Source organism: Rousettus aegyptiacus, unplaced genomic scaffold (genome assembly GCF_014176215.1).
Source record: "Rousettus aegyptiacus isolate mRouAeg1 unplaced genomic scaffold, mRouAeg1.p scaffold_m13_p_6, whole genome shotgun sequence".
Classification (NCBI taxonomy): Eukaryota; Metazoa; Chordata; class Mammalia; order Chiroptera; family Pteropodidae; genus Rousettus; species Rousettus aegyptiacus.
In genome coordinates this window covers 96,845,963-96,867,639 of record NW_023416309.1, presented here as the reverse complement: position 1 = coordinate 96,867,639, position 21,677 = coordinate 96,845,963, and the positions used below count along the sequence as shown (strand labels likewise).

General features: G+C 43.4%; 1 protein-coding gene across 4 annotated transcripts in view; it reads right to left on the bottom strand.

Moving 5' to 3' along the window:
* Positions 1-17,893, bottom strand: part of SOCS7 (suppressor of cytokine signaling 7) — a 29,443-nt gene extending 11,550 nt beyond the window's left edge. Inside the window, exons 1-7 of one of the 4 annotated variants that reach the window (XM_036222807.1) lie at positions 16,876-17,893; positions 10,252-10,316; positions 7,582-7,686; positions 7,037-7,138; positions 6,025-6,155; positions 5,362-5,530; positions 3,034-3,162 (exon numbers count right to left, since the gene is read on the bottom strand). In XM_036222807.1, the coding sequence (XP_036078700.1) occupies positions 3,034-3,162; positions 5,362-5,530; positions 6,025-6,155; positions 7,037-7,138; positions 7,582-7,686; positions 10,252-10,316; positions 16,876-17,846 (1,672 nt within the window). In that variant the 5' untranslated portion in view covers positions 17,847-17,893. The remainder of the gene's footprint in view (positions 1-3,033; positions 3,163-5,361; positions 5,531-6,024; positions 6,156-7,036; positions 7,139-7,581; positions 7,687-10,251; positions 10,317-16,875) is intronic. The other 3 variants (XM_016164768.2, XM_016164770.2, XM_016164771.2) reach the window with 3 other exon arrangements.
* Positions 17,894-21,677: the final 3,784 nt, after the last annotated feature.

Sequence of the window (21,677 nt, the reverse complement as noted above, 5' to 3'; positions counted from 1 at the left end):
AAGACCTAAGTCTTTCTGCCACACCAAGAGATTGCCCAAGGACCAGAATTATCCAGCCCCAAATGTCAAAAGTGCTAAATTGAGAGACCCTGGGATACAGGGAAGACATATCACTGGACAAGCAATATAAGCGTAATGATGGTTACAAAAGAGGAAGTGACCAATTTCCTTAGAGTTTTCTAATTCAAAGTGTGATTAAAAAACAATTTTCTCTTCATGCACTTTGCAGATGAAGTCTCCCAACTAAGAAGGATATGTTCAATTCAAGTTCTAGCCCTCCCAGCATCAGAGGTTTTATGCTAATCCATCACAATCTCTTTTTGAGACTGCTGCCCAGCGTTAGGGGCTTAGTTTATAACTGTACAATGGGCCACACTGAGATGTAATCAGTGACCTCAGATTTGTTATGACCATGTTCCAATACTACGACAAGAAGAGATAAGGAGAAACCAAGGAGAAACCAAGGGCCCCTCCCCTAGATGCTAATTATTCCATTTATTCTAATTAGTCTCTTTCTGCTCCTTATTTGCCACCATTGAGAACTTTCCCATTAGTCCTAGGCTTTATGATTCCTATGATCCCTGGTATCCCTTTAACACCAGCCTGGATGCATCTGGCTCTAGAATTGAGCCAGAAAAACCTGACTTTGCATCCTATCTCTGCAACTCAGTATACAACAGTTTCTCAATCTGCTGAGAGGGAGTGAGGGAGGGAAGAAGGGAAGAAGGGAAGAGGGAAAGGGAGAAAGAGGGAAAGGAGCAAAGAAGGAAAGGAGGAAAGGAGGAAAGGAGAAAAGGAAGGAGGAAGAGAGAGGGAGGGAAAGAGAGAGGGAGAGAGAGAGAGACAATAATATCCCTTCAAAGGATTTGGAAAGGGTCAAATGAAGTAATACCTGGCCAAAGTCTGAACAGACTCTTTTTCAAATCTACTGATTTAAGATTCCTGGTGTAGGTTTGACAGAGCTCAACCTAAATGCTATGACTACCTCCCCTCATGCCAATCCTCACCTCAAATACATCAACCTTACAGAATGTCTACACCTTTATGATAAGCGAAGCAGGGCGGCAAACATATGGTAAAGGAGAACACTGGCTTTGCCTCCTTTGTTCCCATCCTTCAAAGAGAGGTCACTTAGGGTCCAGGACAAATAGTAACTTTGCTCTGTCTTCTCAAATTGATTATATTTTTAAGTGCAAATAGATACCCTACCCATAGCATTCCCCCTAGGTCCCAGAAAGACACCCTCTATTAACAAACACAATTGTGTCGTCCTTATGTAGTCTCCACAAATTCCAGCAAACTCATGTTTCCATTTGCTTTTTGCTACTTCTTCCCATAACAGAGTAGTGGTAAATAAAGCATAAGATTTGGAGTTAGTCATGCCTGGGTTTGATTCCTGGCTTCAGCTAAGTTACCTTTAGAGTAATTTCACTTTTGAGCCTCAGCTCAATAGACCAATCTATTAGCTAAAAAAACATAGATGTAAATAAGAACCTGACAAGGTACGTGGCACATGACAGACACTCAATAAACAGTAGCAATTATTATAATCTCTAACCATTAACAATGTTAAGAATCTTAGTTAAAACTTCTGCAGACAGGGCACATTTGTGGAATGAAGCGAGCTATACCTGAGCAGTTTATGAAGTCATTCAACACTCTACAAGTACATACATGCTCTAGACTCCAGAATCCTGAGAGGATTTCCTTGGTTCACCACAGAGTGTATGAGCCTGTCCTTGTTGATCACTGCCATGCCTCGTACTGAATTTTTTCTTCTTGTACTGAATTTAGCATGTATTATTACCTTTATCTTCCTACTTGTTCCCTCTTTGAGGCTATGAGCTCTCCGAGGGCAGAGATGTGGCTTATTTTTGATACCGAATTACAAAAATAAATGCTTGTTAAATGAATACTCCCCAAAAGGCACAAACTTTAAAAACTGCTATAGATAACCAGTGTCACCTCAATAATTTTAATTAAAAATAAATTACAACGCAGAGCAATTCCAGTAAGAAAGGATTTTAACTTTTTCCTTTAACCAAGTCAACTGCATGAGACCCAACTGTGTTGACAGCACTGAGGCAAATACTAAATGAAGTGAGAATTAATACAGTTCGCACCCTGTCATGCCTTATTTAAATCACTATGATTATAAAACACATTCCTGTAACCTGGCTCAATCCTGTTACTGATGTTTTGCCTGAGGCTCTCCTGTAACTTCTTTTTAGAGAATTTCTTGGCACCCTATTCGTTTAAAAATCTTAATTTAATTCAATGGGAAAGCACATTCTCATTTTAAGTTCTCTTTGTATCTTACAAATGCCTCAATTAATGTGCTTGTCATTTTACTTTTCCCAACACTATAAAAGCAGATTCCTCCAAACCACCTCCTTCTCACCTTCCAATACATATTATACAGAAACTTCCCTACTTAGTGGGCAGGAAGACTACAAAACCACACGAGTAAGATGGGAACTGCCCAGTTCTCCCACATGGAGAGAAGTCTTTGTATTCAATACTGGTAGGGATACAAGATACAACAAAAAGCACCTACTCTTTAACAGAAAGCTTAGTACAACACAGACAAAATTCAAAGCAGACTGCCATTGAATTCAGCCTCCTTGACACTCATCATTGCCTTTCTAGTGAACCCTCTTTTACCTTCCCTGTTCCTGTTGAAATGACTTGAAAGCTCTCACCTCTGTCTCACATGTAAGTGTAAGACGCCTGGATCAGGGACAAGGAGCTATCTCTGAATATTAAATATTCACATGATGCCTAGACATGAGAGGCAGGAATAGTTTTCTCATTCATGTGGTCAGAGAAACAAAGATTCCTTCTCAATATATCGAGGGATTAATATACAAGAGTAGAGGGTTAACCAATGGACTCTAGAAAGAGTGACTGCTATAAAAGCCAGGATAAAAAGCTCTGAAGTGTGGCCTTTTGAGGAGGAGGGGAATGCATTCTGACACTATACTAGAGCATACCCAAGTAGAGTTCATAATTTTATAATAACTGCAGCCTTACCTGGAACCCTGGATCTCAAGAAATAGAGAAACTTCCCATTCTTGGAGTGCATAATGGCTCTCTTAATAAACTCCACCACTGATTGACAGCGATCCTCAAACTTGGGATGACACCAAAGGCTGAAGGTTCCTGCCATGGAAAATTAAGAAGAGGTAAAAATGTAAAACTTACTTAAAAAAAAATCTGTGAGGCTCATTTGAACATTTTTATGACTTTCACTTTTAGGAGGGTTGTTTATGGGCAAGCAGAGTCGAAGGCCCCTGAAGCCACCTGTTTCTGCTTATTCCACAGTTAATGGCAAGAAAAATGCTCCCTTTAATAAGACATTAATTAGATCTTACTAGGCTTTTGTTAAATAAGTAAATAATAAATTCAAGTCAGAAAAAAAGATATAAAAATACTTTGTCAGTATAAACAATAATCCTTAAATCAAAGACCATAATAAAAGACATTATTTAATTCTCAGGTCTCTGCCATAGTAAAAGCAAGTTTAAATGACATCCCCTCAAGATCTAAGTCTTGAAGTATTCATGGGACAGTCAAGGAAAAAAGAGCAGTTTTGTGGGTATCACTCATTTGTGTGTATGTGTGCTGGGCACCAGAAAATCAAATTCTAAGTCTTTTCCTCTTTAGCTTCTAAAATTATACACCCCAACATGTTATAAGATGCCACTCTAAACTTCAGAATCCCAAAGGCAAAAGGGAATCTAAACTCCCATGACTTAAAACAACAACAACCACCACCAAAAATAAATAAATAAATGAATAAACGAATAAATAAATAAATAAATAAATGAACTAAAAAGCCCTCCAAAACTAAAGCACTAAACCCAAACGAATCACTCACAAAGGGGATACTAAACCACTCAAGAGAGCTGCAGATCTGAGTCTTTCTAGCTACTCTTACAGTATCACTTAAAAAGACGAAGACAAATGTTCCATTGCAAAGTGGCCACTGAAAGGCCCATAAGGCTTCTATTAAAAATTCCATTTATTCAAGGAAGAAAAGTCCCTTTGAACAAAAAGTAATTGGAGAACCATTTGAAAGAGCTCTCTCATTCCTGGCATCTCACGATATCAGGAACCTCGAGGTCAAGCATTTATTCATTATTCTTGTGGCCTAGTCATTTAAAATTTTAATAGGTTTATAAAAATAGTTTACTCTGAAATGTTTCATTTTGCAATTTGTCTTTTTTGTTTGATTTTTACTTTTAGGGGCGGCAGGAAAATAAGAAGCAGTCTAATTCACAGTTATCTAATTCTCAGGTCTTTGGACTGAAGTTCCTTTCTCTTCATGAATCTTTAAAGCAAAGATGGGGGCAGAGAAAACCATGGACAAAGCTATGCTAACTTAGCAGCTACTTCCTGCCTCACAGGAGAAACAAACCAAATAAATCCAGTAGAACGTGCCTGAGAGCCAGAAAGACGTGGTGTGCCTGAGAAGAGCATGAATTGGAGATGGACGTCTAATACAGCTCATTTAAGGTGATCACATGTGGGAGGAATAAGAGGCGCAAGTCCCTCAAACCCCTCAAAGCTCTCTACACTTTTTAAACCTGTAACATATGTAGGTATTTTGACACATGATATATAACCCAGCCCTACCACCAATGATCACCGCAAGTTTCTGGCCCAAGTCAAGTACAGAATGTCTCGATGCAAAGTCAATCCAGGCAGCAGTGTTTAACAAGCCATCTTCTAGACCTGAAGCTAACATCAAGCAGAACATGGCCACAAAGGAGGAGGTGCCACGGGGGAGGAAGGTAGGCGGTCTAATGCAAGAGTACCCAACTCCCAGGCCAAAGACCTGATGACTATTTCCCAAAAGACTACAAAGCTGACCAAGAGAGGAAATTATCATCACCATACCACCTGACAGAAGAGCTGATGTGACTGTCAGGCAAAGAAATTCTTAACAGAACAGTCACTAAACAGAACAGTCAACACTAAATTCTCTTCGAACACATGAGTTAATAGAAAGTATCTCTAGATGTTGAGTTAAATTATGAACAAAGCTTAGGAAAATCTGTCTAGGTTATTTCTTCCTTCTACCAAGAGAGTGATTTTACTGACTTTGTTCTGTTCTTCAACAGTCTTGTTCAAGCCCTCCTATTTAGGAGACAAGATGCTTAGAATACATTTAAATGGAATCCTACTCTCTTCCCTACCCCACCCCCAACATTTCTTCTAAGTAACTGAAACCAGTATTCAATTGAGTCTATGAGATTGTTTCCCCCCATTCATAGTTCTATTTCTATGAATCCTTCCTATGAAAAAGTCAAATAACAAAGGTAGATGAAGGCTTCCTTCCAACACCAGCACTCTTACCTCTGTAGTGCTCCATTCTGGTGTGGTGGGTGATACCCTGTGATCGGAAGCTGAGGCTCAGGATGTAACGAGGATCAGAGCTGTCTCGTACCAGGAAAGAACCATCTGGTTTCCCTTTCAGTTTCATCTCTGCATCTTCCCAATTCATTGGTCCCCAATACCAACCACACTGTTGAAGACAAAAAGTGGTCAAGTGGCTAACAGAACAAAGAAAGGTCAACGTTTTCAGCACAATCTATCTTACTCCAGGAGAACTTCTCCCTTCAACAAATTGAGAGAAAAGCTGCCAAGAGTGTCTCAACCATTAGCAATGAACATCAGGCTCATCATACTCTCAGCCCTCCAAAGTTACAGAAGAATAATTCTACAATTCCATTACCAAGGCTGTACTAAAAAAAGAGACGCGGGTCAGTTAATCTGTCACAAGCTGTTACATAGCTTTGGCTATGTAAACATTTCTCCACAACCTTTATCACATTCAATTGTTTCCCCAAGATTTAATTTTACATCTTTTGTGGAACTGATAACAATAGCATATTGTTTTATTACAGTAAATATAGAGGCAAGGAAACTACTTTTCCTCCGAAAATAATAAAGGGGCACGCAGTATGGAATTAGGGAATGAGAAAGGAGGTAAGCCACCAGTGCTCAGGCACCACCTACCTTCTCCAATTCTCGCAAGCTGGCTGCAAAGCTGCTTGAGTCGGGCCGGTAGAGGGGACACTGGAGGTGTTGGGGGGGCTGGCTGTGCAGGGACTCAGCTGCTCTGATGGGAGCAATCCGGGGAAATGCATCTGCAGGCAAGGGAGTGGTGGTCACTTGTTTACCCTCAACGCTCCCAACCTTAAGTAGACCCTCCCCGCAAAACAGAGATGCTAACTGAAGAGGGGCAAGGCATTAGAAGCTAAGCTGGAAAGGGTGGAAGCCAAAGCAGCAGGAAAGAGCTGGATGGGCTGGAACAAAAAGCTGTGTGGGCTTAGATAAGCTGTGAAGGATGGGTGGGGGCACTGAACCCCAGGAAAGGGCGGAGGGCACTGCTCACTAACCTGACTAAGGTGACTACTTCAGGACCTTCACCAGCCTAGAGCGATTCCAGCTTCTCCCACCTCGAGGTGAAGTGCCAGTAAAGCAGCCTTGGAAATAGTGACTTACTTACTTGCCCAGGAAGTGTTAACAATTTTGCCAGGCAAGTAGAAAAAAATGCTGATTTCATTCATTTTATTCCTTGGGTACTGGAGGCTGGCAAAGCAGGTATGGGCTACTAGTGCTTGGTACTTATTTACAAGGCTGCAGTCAATACTAAATACTAAAAGCTTAGAAAAGTCACAGAACTTTGAAAAACAGCAGTATATTAAACCTTCTCACTATTCTGAAATTAAGGCAGTTTCCTAAGTGATGTTTTCTCAAGAATTAAAAAAAAAAAAGTCTCAGCAGCAAAAAAATGAAAAAATTCAGTAGTCTTTCATCTCTAACAAAAATCTGGTTCAACTCTATAAAAACAGGTTAGAAAAACAAGTTCTTGGCCTTGTTTCCAAGTAGTTCTGGTCTAGTGAAGGGGATAAAATTTAAGCTAATAAATTCTGTTATTTCCATAAACAGAATTCCCCCATTCTTCAAAAGTTTATCACTTTATACTCCCAACTCTCGCAAGTCTTGGCCTCTAAGCTAAGCTAACCTGGGGCATGGGGTGGAGGAGGCGGAGGTAGGGGGAAAGACTGCAGGGAAGACCCCATCGGAGCCACAAGGACAGATGTAGGCAGCGTCCCACTGATATCATCTAGAAGAGAGAACAAAAGCAAGAGGTTCAGAAATATGAGCAAGGTGAGGCAGAGGAGAGGGAGAAGGATCATCAGGCTATCCTCTGGGGAAAGATGGCCTGACCTTCACCCTGTCTTTTTTGCACAGAGGGCGACAATCATCTTAATCTCATTTCCTTTGCTTGAAAGCAGGAAAGTTAATATTCCTAAAGTAGCCTACTAGCTGTAGATTCGGGGTAAGATAAATATAGATCTACTCAACATATGGATAGTAAATGTTATAGCATGCAAGTAAGAGACCCTTTCAATTGCTTAGAGAGGTGATGGGGTGCTGAGAAAAACAAGAATAACTGGGTCAGCATTAGAAATCCAGGAACTTGTTTGGCTCCTAGCAAAGAACAATAGGTCCCTAGAGCTCCCCCTCCTATTAGGGCAAGAAGGCAGAGAGGGGAGGAGACTATACCTAGGAGGCTGAGGCTTCTTCTTGGAGGAGGAGGGGGAGTTGGAGGGTGTGGAGAGGTCAGGCCCCGCTGAGAGATGTCCACGTCCACAAGCGACACTGTTTCACCTGAGGGATTCATGGAGCAAGCATGTTATAGAAGCACCTTGCCCAAAGCTGAAGCCAGAAGCAAAGGCAAGCAAAGAGCAAGCAAAGAAAGCTAAAGGCCCCTGGCTCTCAGAAAGCTTAAAACCTAATGCTCCCAAGGCTGGAATCACCCTCAAATGCCCGGGAAGTCAATTTTAAAAACTATCATTTTTTTTGCCCTGTCAAGGATTCTTTAGGACAAAAACATGGGACTGACAGTGGAAAAGTCAAGTAATTGTTCGTTCTGCCACTGACAATATAACCTTGAACAAGGGGTCTTTATTCAAATGGAACCCACACCATTTGTTTTTGCAGACTTGCGTACCAATTTCTGCCTTAGGGAGCAAGGCAAGCAGCTTGTTACAAGCCCAAATGGACATAGAAAACAAGTGCCAGAAAAATGTAAGAACTGCATGGTAAGCTGAATACAGATAAAGGTCCCAATGTTAGCCCCAACTTCTTCCTAAATGGCTTTCCACGTCTAGGGTTTTCAGAATATTCACTCGTATGAGAATCAACCATTTTAGATATGGCCTAGTTCCTAATAGCTGGGGCTACAGAGGCTGAAAAGTGCATTTAAAACCCTAATAATTAACTACTTCCACAGTCAGCCAAGAGTCAGGTGTAAGCTTAAAGGAAGCTTCTAAGTAGGAACTTGGTGGGGGGTGGCAGGTGGTTCTCTTTACTTCTCAGCATGTCATGCAGTTCTGTTCTCTGCCATATGCACTCCTTATTGCCACCCAACCCCACCTACCCCCTCTCCACTGAGTCACCAGAGGATAAAAGGTATTTAACTAAGGTTGACAACTAAGAATAGATTGTTTTGGTTAGGTCTGATCCACAGATCAGAACTCCAGGATTTCTCTAATTTAGCCCTTAGGGTGTTATTTCCAACACATTTTTCTTATTCAGGAGGCTGAATTAGCCCCTCAGCTAGAATTTTATTATTTCCCAGTTAAGAAAGTGAGGTCTCTAAAAGGTCAGGAGCTGGGCTTTCAGAATCTAATACACAGTTTTTTACAAAGTACTTTAACACTAATTAAGATAAGAAGAAAAATCTCTTCCAAAAGTCATCAGTGGAAGTTCTAGGAAGCTGGTACTGAACTCATCACACAGCTTAGTAAGTGAGAGCCTAGCTGCCCAAAGCAATGCAATCAATGAGCCCTGACAAGCGTTTCCTGAAGGGTTGAAAAAGTCTAGATCAGCGGTCCCCAACATTTTTGGGACCAGGGACCGGCTGCTCCTATAAGAATCTAATGCCTGATGATCTGAGGTGGAGCTGAGGTAGTGAGGCTAGTGCTGGGGAGCAGCTGCATATATAGAGCAAGCTTTGCTTGCTTGCCCATAGCTCACCTCCTGCTGAGTGGCCTGATTCCTAACAGGCCACAGACTTGGCTCAGGGGTTGGGGACCCCTAGTCTAGATGATAGGTGTAGCACCTCAATAAAAGATGTAATTCAAAATAACTAAGGCTGTCTGAAACAAGAACCCTAAACCTGAAACAACAAATGTGGGTGGGTATCCCTTACTTCAAAGAGGAAACAATCATTAACTAGAAAGACATGCTGCTACGGGATAAGATTCTTTAATTCTGGGCTGGGGTAAGAAGAGAGACCTCTTTCTCTACCTGTGCCTATTAAAGGCACCAACTCACTTGTTCTGACAGCTCACGGCTGGCTACGCAATAATATGGTGGGGTGGTGGAGGGGAGGGGTATGGGGGAAGGGTCCTACTAACTAGCCTGCTTAACATCTTCTGGAAGTGTCCATTTCCAAATCAAAATTCTTCCAATTACCTTTTTGAAGGATATAATATCCAAGAGTTTGAAAATGAAATTTTCTCAACCACAACCAATGGGCACTCAGTTTGAGACCTGAGGCAGTGTGCTCAAGATCTTCTCTTCTACAACTTCTTCAAGGAGCTTCACATCTGACTGACATAACGATCTCCCTCCCTGAAAAGGTTCCCCCCCATTAAAGAGAAGGCAGTTGCCCAAAGGACATTCAACCACTTTCCTACTTTAGCAAATGTGTTCCCTGCTCCAAGAGAAGAGACTCAAATTAGATAGAACTAACAGGTGCAAGATCTGCTAGCCCCTAAAATGGGTAAGACAGGAGTTCATGTAATCCCCTTTGCCCAAAGTCTTTAAAAAGAGACCAGATAATCATGGGTCATGTTTATTAGATAATCCATGAATTCTCTGGGAAGCAGGAACAGGAACTGTATGACTTCTAGAGAGTCCTTTCTGCACTGTGAGCCTATAAATTTGTAATTCCCCCTTTTAATTTATATGTGATGACCCTGAACTAAGTACTGCATAACCGCCAGAGCCGTCTAATTACCAGCAAGCAGTCACTACTCAAAGTAAGTCAAGAACACATTCCGCACCATAAAAATAGCCTCACCCCAACCCAGTGGGCATGGAATGAAGAAAATAACTGCAGACATGCCTGAAGCTCCTTCAATGATGCATCTGTGTTTCCTGACAGGTCTCAGAACACTCGCGCTTTCAGATGTCAGAAAAAAAAAAGAGAAAGATCACCCTTACCTGTGAACAGGGGGCTGAAGGAGACCGGAGAAAAGGCACTTTGAGTTCTTGTCAACCTGGGTTTCCTAGGGGGTGAGAAAAGCAAACAGAAAGAATAGGTGGTGTGTGTGTGTGCGTGTGCGTGTGTGTGTGTGTGTGTGTGTAACACACATGCATTTAATTCACTACAGTACTCAATTCTAGATGCAAGGAAAAACACAGCAAACCCTAGTCATTGTCGGCAACACTTTTGTAATAAAGCCTAAAATTTAAAGGGGGAAAATGAAATAATTAAGGCAATTCCTTAAATAGATCTGGCTACAGAATTCACCAGCCTACAAAGACATGAAAAAATCCCTTTGGATCTTTCCATACCCTGCACATTAAAAGAGTAAAACACCTTGAGTGGTAATTAGCAAGCTACTTCTATAGGAAGAAAGTCTGGATGCAGAGTTGATTTTCACATGGGAGCCAAGAAAAAGGCTTCTTGACCTGAACAGGTGCCATCTCAGAGCAAAAGCCTTCCCTCTGGGCCTGCCCCTAGGACCAGGAGGTCCTACAGGGAACCAGGGAACATATCTGGACTTGAGACCAGCACTACAAGATGCACTCATAATCTTTAACCACTAAGACCTCTGATTTCTGCACAAATGGCCCCAAACCATGGGTCAAAGCCATCAGCTAACAGGGGAGCCTCCTCAGGTTAGAGGCTCTCCCCGGCACCCTAAGATGGCCTCCCTTCCCTCTCTGAACTGCCAGTCACATAGTTCTCACTGATGCTGTTTCAGGGAACCAGCTAGAAAACCCAGATCTCCTGTGAAAAGATACACAAGAGATCATTTTTGCTGTGTACCAATTTCAACTGGCTTTTCACAGAGAAATAAAAGAAATCCAGACTCTGACAAAGACTTCCTGGCTAGAAATGTGGTAAGTTCACCTCAGGATGACTGAATTGACTACAATGGAGAGACTTGTGGAGGTGAAGAAAATATGCCATATCTTGACTGTGGTAGAGGTTATGATGACTATATACATTTGTCGAAATTAACAGAACTGGACATCTAAATAAGGTGAATTTTAGGTGGAATATAAATTATACCTCAACAAACCAGACTTTTTAAAAGCTCCCACCCTTGAATTGAGTGCCTGACTCCAGGTCTCATAGCTAGCTCACCTTCCAAAATTACTCTCATCCAAAGAACTAAATGAAACTTCAACTGCACCAATAGAGGGGGATGAAAGCAAAGATAATTTGAAATGAAATTCTATTTAAATTAGATTTTGCAAGATCTTTATGCATTAATGTTTTCACTAGATATCTGAGCTTCTCAGAACTCACTTCAAACAAAATTTCAAAACCATACCATGAAGACCTTATTCAGAAATAGCCAAGATGCTGGATTTCCTCTCCTGACCTATCTCACACTCTCTCTGTAATCTCCTCCATGCTGAGACTTGAGAAATCAAAAGATGGTGCTCACTGTGAATGTCCCACCCACAGGAGAGGTGACTTCATCAAGACACAAGCACACACAGTCCCTGTTTATGAAAGTTGTTCATGACAGTCTGCAACTTAGTTCCAACAATCCAGAGGGCTGGAAAGTTAATTCCACTGGACATGAACTTTAAGACTGAAGAGCCTCCAAGCTGATTTTCATTTGATAACTGTGGGTACAACATTAAACTCAGCAAGTAAAAACCTAAAGCACTGGCCTTTCAAAGGGTTCACACCTCAGCCATTTGGCCGTTTGCCTCCTTTCAAAGGAAGCTGCATTACTCTGCCATCTGCCCATGCTGGGGACGAATCTCTTCAGTGCCAAGCACTGAAGAATGGCAGTACCCACATGCACACAGCTTGCGGAGGCCTTCTCACTCCAGCTCATCTCCCCTGCCCCCAGCATTCTGAAGAAAATTATAGTTTCTAGGATCCAGAAAAAGAAATACATATGAATCTAAACCCAGGCAGAGCCATTTGAGAGCCCTGGGATGGTTGTGGGATGGTTTTCTGGCAAATAAGGGGGCCTCAGAGCTGGAAGCTTGGAGAGATAGGTCTAAGAAGCTGCAAGGCTAATAATAAATATGAGTGCTTCCTTCTCTCTTGGGGAGATGCTGTCTAACTGAAAATCCAAAGCAGTTTCTGACTCAAGGATCCTGAGAGCATTCTAATGGCAGTCATTCATGAAAAGACCAATCTACTTGACTATAAAAAAACAACGCAAGGGAATGATTAACATAAAATCCAGGATGGTGGTTATGTGGGGGAGGGGGAAGATGTAATCAGGAAGCAAGCACAAGGGTCTTCAAAGGTAACTAATAATATTCTACTTGCTAAGCTTAGTGACGAGTGTCTACGTATGCATTTTATTATCACAGCTCATACACTTTATACCTTCCTTTTGTATACCTGAAACATTTTAAATTATAAAAGCCCATTCTAAGCTGGATATACTGTTTTCTGAGAGAGCAGCATGAATGTGGCTCCAGATAACATTTTTAACTAACCATTCTATACCACATTCCCATGTTACTTTATTCCTCCCCAGATCCCTTTGATAAGCATTAGGGTACAAAGTTAAGACACTGCAGCTTTGCCAGTGGGCCAGTATATCTTAGCAGCAGAAAGACTTAAGGGGTGGGACAGGGTAGGATTTGATGGGCTATGCCACAGGTGGCAGAACAGGACATGGGTGGCTCAAGACCTTAGGCAAAGGTCTTCTTTGAGGCTAAGCATTTTATTATTATTATAGTGAATACATTTTATATGTGAGCCATGCATTTCTTGTGCTGTAGGTAACAAAGAGAAAGAATGCCTCTGTCCACTTCCACTCTGCAAATTACTAATTGTATGACAATAGATCTCTGGGATAAAAGGAGTTAAAAGAATTAGACTAGACAGGCCTACAACACATTGATGTAACCACTGGCCACTTTTCAAATTCCTGGAAACCTAAAACATAAACAATGAAATAGTAATACCCTCCCTCTTTTGTCCATAAATCCCCTCTACTGATGTCCTAAGACTTACACATGTCCTTTTCTAAAGTAAGTTCCAAACTAGAATGTCCAAATAGCAGGTTTTGTAGCCAATTTACCTCTGCCCCTGCTAAAGCACACGGCGCCAAGTCAGCCAGCCTGTGCCATTTCCAACACGTCATAAGCCAATGTCTGTTCATGTGCTACAGGCACAAAAACCATGTGTTCATTTTTAGTTCCAATACACAGACATCTGTGCAGCAAGGTCAGATCCAAAACTTCATCATAAACCAACTGAAGAATTTAAGGAGGGAACTTCCAGGGAAAAGCCAAGAGGCAAAGTTCAAGGTCTAAAACTCTAGGGAAAATATTAAGGAATGAAAGACACAAAACTCAAATGGACAGATTTCTAAAGCCAAGCTGCTCATTCCAAAAGAGAACTGCCAACCACAACCACTTCATGAAAAAATAGTTAAAAAGATCAATGGAACAAAACTCAAAACCCAAACATGACGTCAGAGCTTCCTCACCACACCATGAAATCATTTTGCTGTCAGTATGTCACGTTATTTCTCAAAAACATCCCCTTAGACCTGAAGACCTGAGGAAACAGAGAAAAGCGTTTCTCATGTCTACCAGGTCTGTTCACAACAGCAGGGCCACAAACTGATGCCAAGGCAGCCTGCCTCTCTTTTCCAGAATTGTATCTTCTTTTTCCCCAAATATATAGGAAACTACTATAGAACAGTTCTCCACCTCACAACTATGAAGACTGCCAGTAAGAACCTCAACTGAACTCAAAAAAATAAACCTTGAAAAATGAACAAGGTACCCATTTCCATGCAAATGCATATTATGTGATGATTCAAAAAAAGTCAGATCAAATACCATTTCTCACCAAATTCAAAGGAAGACAATCAGCTCACCATATGTGAAACAGACAAGGGAAATTCACTGGTTTTCCTGAAATAGCAATTCTATATTACACTAAAGCCCGCAGGCATCAAGCCCAGCTCTGCGAATTCCAACATATGTGTTAAAGGCCTAGCCCAGTTCTCCACAACAGAAACGTGGTAAGTCTGGTGGGCTTATTTCTTCTTTTACTTGAAAAGAATTCTCAAAGCTAACTCATAGTAGACTTAAGGCTCAGAATATCCAGGCAGATCCACTTAGCAGACTCTAAAGCATCTGAAAAGAACTAAAGTTTTGCTTAGTGTTAAAATTTGGAAACTACTGTCTTATAAAATGATTGTAGAAAGTACTTTACAGTGATAGCTGTGGGAAAGGTAGGTTAAGAAAAGCAAAGAGAATCATGCCCACAGGTTACTGTAAAAGCCCCAAATTATACAGCAAAGATTGAAAAGACTCATAATTAACTCCAACGAACAATAAAGAGGAAGGCATATACCTTCTGGCAAAGACTGAGATTTCTCACAGCTCCAGATCCTACCAATCAAAACAAGAGAACAAGCTAAAAACCCAAACTCATCCTTCCTTCCACCAGGGCGGACTTAGGAGGTACAGAGCCATAGAAATCACAACTACCCTGGCCAGACTTACCAAGTTTCTCACAGCTGCAAGGCTGCCAACAAGACTGGCACATAGTTAGCTGTGTAAAAGCTAACAAGCAAATCTAGCAGCACCGAATTCTAAGCATAAAAAAAAAATCACCAGTTCGATCTTACTACTTCTCTTCCAAAAGGACAAAATATTCCATCTAAATTTCTTTTATCTTCACTCCTCTGGTCTTCACTCCCATTTTACTGATGAATAAAAAGGGGGAAGCATGAAGAAGACAAAATTGGCCTGCATCCCACAGCTGATACTTGAGTTCTAAATGAAATCTAGATGTTCACATTATCTATCCAACATGCTGCCTCCTAACAGCAGTCAACCAAACGTTCGTACACAAATACCTAGCGCTTCTCCAATTCATCAGAAAAAGCCCTTGGACCAAAAAATGTAATTCTCCAGTGCCCTGAACTAAGCTTTGCAGAGCTACAGCCCAATTTGCTCTGCAGCAGCAATCTGTATTGTGCTTAGTGTGAGGGTTGGTGATAGAGCAGCCAATGACCATTAAATTCTGCTTCCAAAGGCAAAAAACCGTATAATGTTATATGTCTTTTCCTCTTCCTAATCTATTAGACAGAGAAGCTAATTTCACGCCACACCTCATATTTGGCAGCTCTGGAATCTTAGACCAAGTCCTGGTCAATACGGAACAAAGGCAAGACAAACCACAAGAAAATTAGCAATCTATCCAATGTCATTACCCACAGTTTCAATCCTGCTCTCCCTGGATCTGATGAAAATTTCATCTATACTGGTTAAGTGGAGCATCAAATGTAGAGCCGACTACAAAAAAGCTGTTTCAGCAGCCACACACTTTCCAAGATCTGAGCATGAATTCACTGGGAGACAAATGTAGAAACCATAAGTCTACCTGAAGGGGCGACATGCAGTCAATCTACTGATTTCTTTTAGGGAGTTGGGTATGGTGTGATCCCCAAGATAAGCACCTGGCACAGCTGTTCTGAAAGGGTAGCAGTCAATCTGACCCCACACTAGCCTCTTGGACTATGTAAGTTCCCTTGAAAAGAGAAGTCCACAGATGAATGGTTCCCAGTCCACGTCATACTTCAGGATCAACTGAGGAGCTTTTTAAAAATTCAAATTTTGGAGCCTTCAGACACAGACTTTTCCCAAAGCTTCCCATATGATTCCAGTGCACTAAGTTTTCGATTTATCTATCTATCTGTTGTTCTTTAGTCTTGGGTTGTGGCAGTGGTGTGTCTCAAGAATCCATCACATAAGCTGCACCAAAACCAATTCCAATCTTTCTAAGAATCCATTCAGCACCACAAACCACAATGGCAGTTACAAGAGAAATCTCATTTCATTGACACGAAAGTTGACAGCTTTCTAAACCAACACACAGATTCGACACTGGATGTCAGGGAGTAGTCCACTCTTCAGAAATCAGGAAAAACTCAATATCTAAGTTTGGAAGTTTCATCAATTGGCCTAGCACTCATGCATCAATGCGTACACCATATACTTAAGAATTCTCACATAGGCTTGTGAGCAAAGCTATTTTCTATTCTCACTGACAGTGGTCAAGCACACAGGCTTGAGATACCAAGTATCCAAGAGACCAACCAGTAAAATATGAAAACTTTGAATGGAGATGTCCTATTGATTGAGGGCCTACAAATGCAAAAGTTCATCACACTATTTGTATGCATGAGTGTAAAGGAAGTAGGGTGTTGGTACGCAGAACAAGTAATAAGCAAGGTGATCAAAATGCATCACCAACTTTTTGTCCCAAAGGTGACACATTTCCCACAACCTTCGTGCCAGGGGTAATGGTAAACAGACACCTTGGAAAAACTTTAAAAGCTGGGCCAGGACAGGGGTGGGGGGATAGTTTCAAATCATCTCCGAATTAGAGAGATGCTAACCAGCCAAGAAGTGTCAGGGCATGAACTCTTAGAGTAAAAGTTGTTTCTCATTTAGCTGTGACCTAACGAGCAATGTCACTACCTTTAGCCTCAAGTCTCTGCATCCTTGTGAAGTCCATATCATAAGAATTGTCAGGATCTTGTTAGCAAAATAAAAGGGAAATGAAACAAGAATATGAAGTTTGTCAGCCAGGTCCCCAGCCGGTCTCACCTCACCACGTCCAGCTCCCGGCCGGCAGAACCTCCCACGTCCGTCAGGCTCGCTGCTGAAGCAGCGAGCTCCCCAGAAGGCCTCTTGCCGACCCCGACCCCACCACCGGAGCCACCGTTGCAACTCTTCGTGCGAAAGAGGCGGCTGAGGCGGATTTTGAAGGATCCCTTTCGAGAAGGACCCGCGAGTGGCCGGAGGAGCCCAGGAGGCGGCGGCGGCGGCGGGGGAGGCAGCTGCTGTTGCTCGCCTCTACTTAAGCGCCCCGGAGGGACCAAGTCCTGCAGCGCGAAGGGCACCGGGGGTAATTCAGGGCCTGGGGGTTGCAGCAGAAGTCGGCCGCTCCCTCCTCCTCCGCGGCCCGGGCTGCTGAGCTCTTCTTCTGAGCAGCTGTTAGTCTCCAGGCTCTCGGCCTCCGACTCCAAGCCCTCCAAGACTAGCAGCGCATCGCTCGTTTCCGTAGGGTCCTCCCCGGCCTGCGGGGCGGCAGCAGGCGGTTGGGGCTGCGGAGGCGGCGGCTGTGGGGGGCACGGGCATGGGCAGCAACTCCCACCGACCGTCTTGACTCCCGGCCCCGCAGGCTGCCCGAGTCCCAGAGCCGCCAACTGCGCCTCTAGTCCGGCCGCCGGGCCCCAGGTCCGCTCGAGCGCCAACCCCGGGGGCAGGGCCTTGGGGTCCAGGGCACAGCGGTGCCGGGGACACAGCAGTTCGGAGGGTCCCGGCTCCGGGGCCGCCTCGGCGTCCTCCTCCTCCGGCGGCCGACCCACGTTGCGGAACACCATCAGCTGCGGTGGCCGGGAACCCCGCGGACCTGGCCGCGCAAGGAAGGGTGGCGGCGGGGGGCCATGGCCCGGGGGTGGCGGCGGAGGGCCTGGCTCGGGGGCCGCCTCTCCATAGCCGAGCAGGCGGCTCAAGACTCGGTACGAAGCGGCCGCCGCCGCCGCCTCGCCATCCCGGAGCTCGGCCCCCTGCATCGGGGAGAGGGAGGGCGGGCGGCTGGGAGCCGGGCTGGGGTGGGGACTAGGCCGGGCCCCGCCGGAGCCCCGCCCGCCGCGGGCCCCGGAGCGACAGCGCTAACGGCCGCCGCGGCCTCTGCCTCATAGAGGGGGCGGGGGTTGCGCGGAGCACAGCGCGAGCCCAGGCCGCGCGCCGCCGCCGAGGACCGCCCCCGGATGGCATCACTTCCGGGAGGCCGTGGTCACGCCCCTTTCCCCGGGGAGTGCTCACACCGGCCTCTACGGAGCGTGACGTTAAGCACGGCCTGGGCCGCTATTGGCCGTAAGCTGCTTCTTGCCTGGCTGTTGGTTCCCTGTCCCAACCCTTGCCTTTCACTTCCCGGGCGTTCTGGCCGAAACCACCGTTCTTGGTAAGGTGGAGCGGCCCTGGGAAACCTGATTGGGTCCTTCGAGAGAGCCAGTGGCCTTGGGAGTAACTCGGGTTCTGGTCCCGCCCGTGCCGTTTGCTATGTGTGATCGCGGCCGTGTCATTTCTATATTGGCAAACTATTCCCCCCTGGCGTTTAGTGAATATTCATGTAATGACACCTGAATAATGTATTCTGGACCCAGAATGTATGCTGATAAATGTTGAACAGCTGACACTGTGGAGGAAAGGGGGAATATATGCACATACATAGATACATAAGTTTATCAAATTTTACTGATGTAAAGGATGTGTAGCACAATTTACAAAAAATAGTATTCAATCGCAAATTCCTTATAACTAATTGATTCTCACGAAATGCTTTCGTTGATTTTTGCCGAACTCTTGAGTGGGTAGCCAGCCCGTGGTTTCATCTGACCGAGAAATGTGTAATCATGACTTGACCGTCGGTTAATATATTCCTCTCTGTTAATGTAAGAGGAAAGTTAAAAAAACAAAAACAAAAAAACCCTCCATTATGGGAGCGACTCTTTGCTGAATCGAAAGAAAGTTTTTAAATGCTGAAAGAATATGTCCTCAATTTTTGTGTTATTCACAATGTAGTGACTACGGACGTCGCACATTAATGTTAAATATAAATAACGTTTTATTCATCACTTTCTTAAATCTAGATAACAAAATAATAAATCAAGGTCCTGATTTGTAGGGCTTGCCAATTTCCATGGTGTAAACATCCCACCATGGCTAAGTTCAATCGACCAACCTGACTTTACTGAACACAGAATTAGAGGTGAGCAGTAGCACAGCGTTATGTAGTGGTTGCATCATGCATATCCGATAACATAAATAACCCCAAGGTCATAGGTAAATAATAAATAAAATTATTAATATGTGGTGAGTTTTGAGGACTTATTACCTTTGGCTTTAACATCACTTATTTAATTATAAGTTTGTATAATTTAATTTTTAATGGTGGCTGTGTTTAACAACCGGCTTGCAAGATTCCTGAAATTTTAATAATTGGCTTTCGCAAGGTTGTATGAACCAGCTCCATAGCACCCCAGTGTTCTCATCTGCAAACATGGGAAAGGATTGCTGCTTTGGTTACTTGTAGACATGTTGTGAATATCAAACAGGATCAAGCTTGTTGCGTAGAGGAGGTGGGACAGGAGGCAAGGAGACCAGTTAGAAAACCCATCGCAATCATCCCATGAGAGATGTTTAGGGATGCAAGGGGACAGGAGGAAGGAGCAGCCAGCAGAACTTAGCAACTTTGGTACCTGAGGGTACATTAATGGGAAGAGGATGAAGGGTCTGCTATGAGTCCTGCAGCCAGAGAATCGTTGTTAAAATGGACATTTGTCCATAGTCGGTAATTATAATGCTTAATCGTTTCCCATTTTTCTTAGGCTAAAGACAAAACTCCTTAAGGAGGCCTCTGGTGTTCTGTGTAATTCAATCTTGCCTTTCTCTGGCTTCATCTTCCACCAGGCTCCTCCGTGTTCTCTCCCCCGCTGCAGTCCCACTAACCCTGTGTCAAGTTTGCACACAGATGGCCATTGCATAAGCTATTCCCTTTTCTTGAAAGGCTGTTTCCCTCTCTTTTTGCTTAGTAAACTACTCATTCATCAGGTCAAATTCACTCTTCACTACCTTGGAGAATTCTCCCTACCCGCGTACTGCCTCCTTAGCAAGCTCCAGGGCCACTCCTTTGTTGCACTTAATTGCATAGATGTAATTTGTCATCTATCCGTGTGGGTTTGTTTGTTTTTTGTTTGTTTTTTACACCTGTCTTCCTTACTAAGCTGTAAGCTACATGAGGGCAAGGGGCACATTTGCCCGTCATAGACTGACTCTCAAGTGCCAAGGACTATGCCTGGCACAGAGTAAGCCTTTGATAGTTAAGTGTTGAATGCTGTTCAACCTCACTCCTAGTAAGAGCCTCCCAATACAAATTCATCTCTAATTCAGCACAGTAGAATTAATATCCTTCTTTGCCCATGAAGAAACTGAAGCTCAGAGTTATTTGGCTAACATCATGCAGTTCGAAAAGGTACAGTAGTATTCGAAACCAGCTCTGTCTGACTCCAAAGATTTTATTCTCTACCCACTCTCCCTCAGCTACCTCTCAGGTGTCACTCAGGGTTCTGGAGAAAAGAAGAGAAATTGCTATAGGATTACAGAACACCTGAGGCCTAAGACCACACAAGATCCCTGGCTGTGTCTGGAAAAGTCTGGCCCCAGACCTAGAACAGATTACAGGGTGAATACAAGGTCTGTATGCAAGGTCTGTAGTTCTGCAGCGCCCTCTGCTGTCCAGCTACTTTCTTGGCCCCAGAGGGAGACAGTGTCCAGGCACCTGAGGTATCCGTACCTGCCCGGAGCACACATGCTCTTTCTAAGGCAGGGCAAGAAATGCTGCCTTTCTCCATTTCCTTAAATGTCCATGCCTGTTCCCCAGATCCTTGAGGAAAAAAAAAAAAACATTAAAAATTAAGCTCTGAGCAGAGGAAGTATAATCTTTGTATGAGTTAGATTGGAGTGTATTTGTTGAGTAGGTTTTGTGTCTACACATACCTCTTTCACTTAAAGCTATATAAGTGGTCCCTGCAGTAATAAAACCCTAGTTTAAAAAAGGTTTGTGAAGAACAACTCAGAGACTGTAAATCAGTCCTGAGGTTCACTTAGTCTTTCAGCAGCGGACCAGGCAGTGACTAGCAAGTTAGATCCAGTCTCTGTCCCTCTGGAGTTTTCCATCTAGTTTCAGTTTTAGTCATGTCATTTCCTGGACATATGACCAAGAGCAAATAACTAAACATCTCTCAACCTGTGTTTCATTTGTAAAATTAGGTCAATAATAATCCTCCCTGACAGGGCTGTTGTAATGGAAGCTTACATGTGAATGCTAAAACACTATACAAATGTTAGTTGTTATTATTATTATGAAAAGCTTCTTGGGGAGAAAACAACTTACTAGTATGTCTTCACCCATTGTGTTTTGTTGACCCTCAATTAATCAACCATTACTGATCATACCAAGAATGTGGAATAGATCATTTCCTCCCTCTGTCCCTTTCTCTGTTAGCACACAGAATCAGAGAGGTCGAGAGAGCTGTGGATGTGTGATACAGGTCTAATCCAGTGCCCACTCACCGGCTTTGTGACCTTAAGGAGGTCACTTTGCTGACATTTAGTTTTAGTTTTAGTTTCCTTCTCTATTAGAGAACAGTCAAGGCTACAGGCACTTCTAGTTCTGACACACTAGAGATTCTGCTGGGGGTTTGTCCTCTAGCCCCTCTCTTTTCCTTCTACTTCTTACATTCCCACTTAGGATTCCAGAGCAGATTGTTTGAAGAGGCCACCTGTAAAGCAAGGGAAGTTTTTAGCAACCACCACCCCATCCCTTTCTACATACACACTCA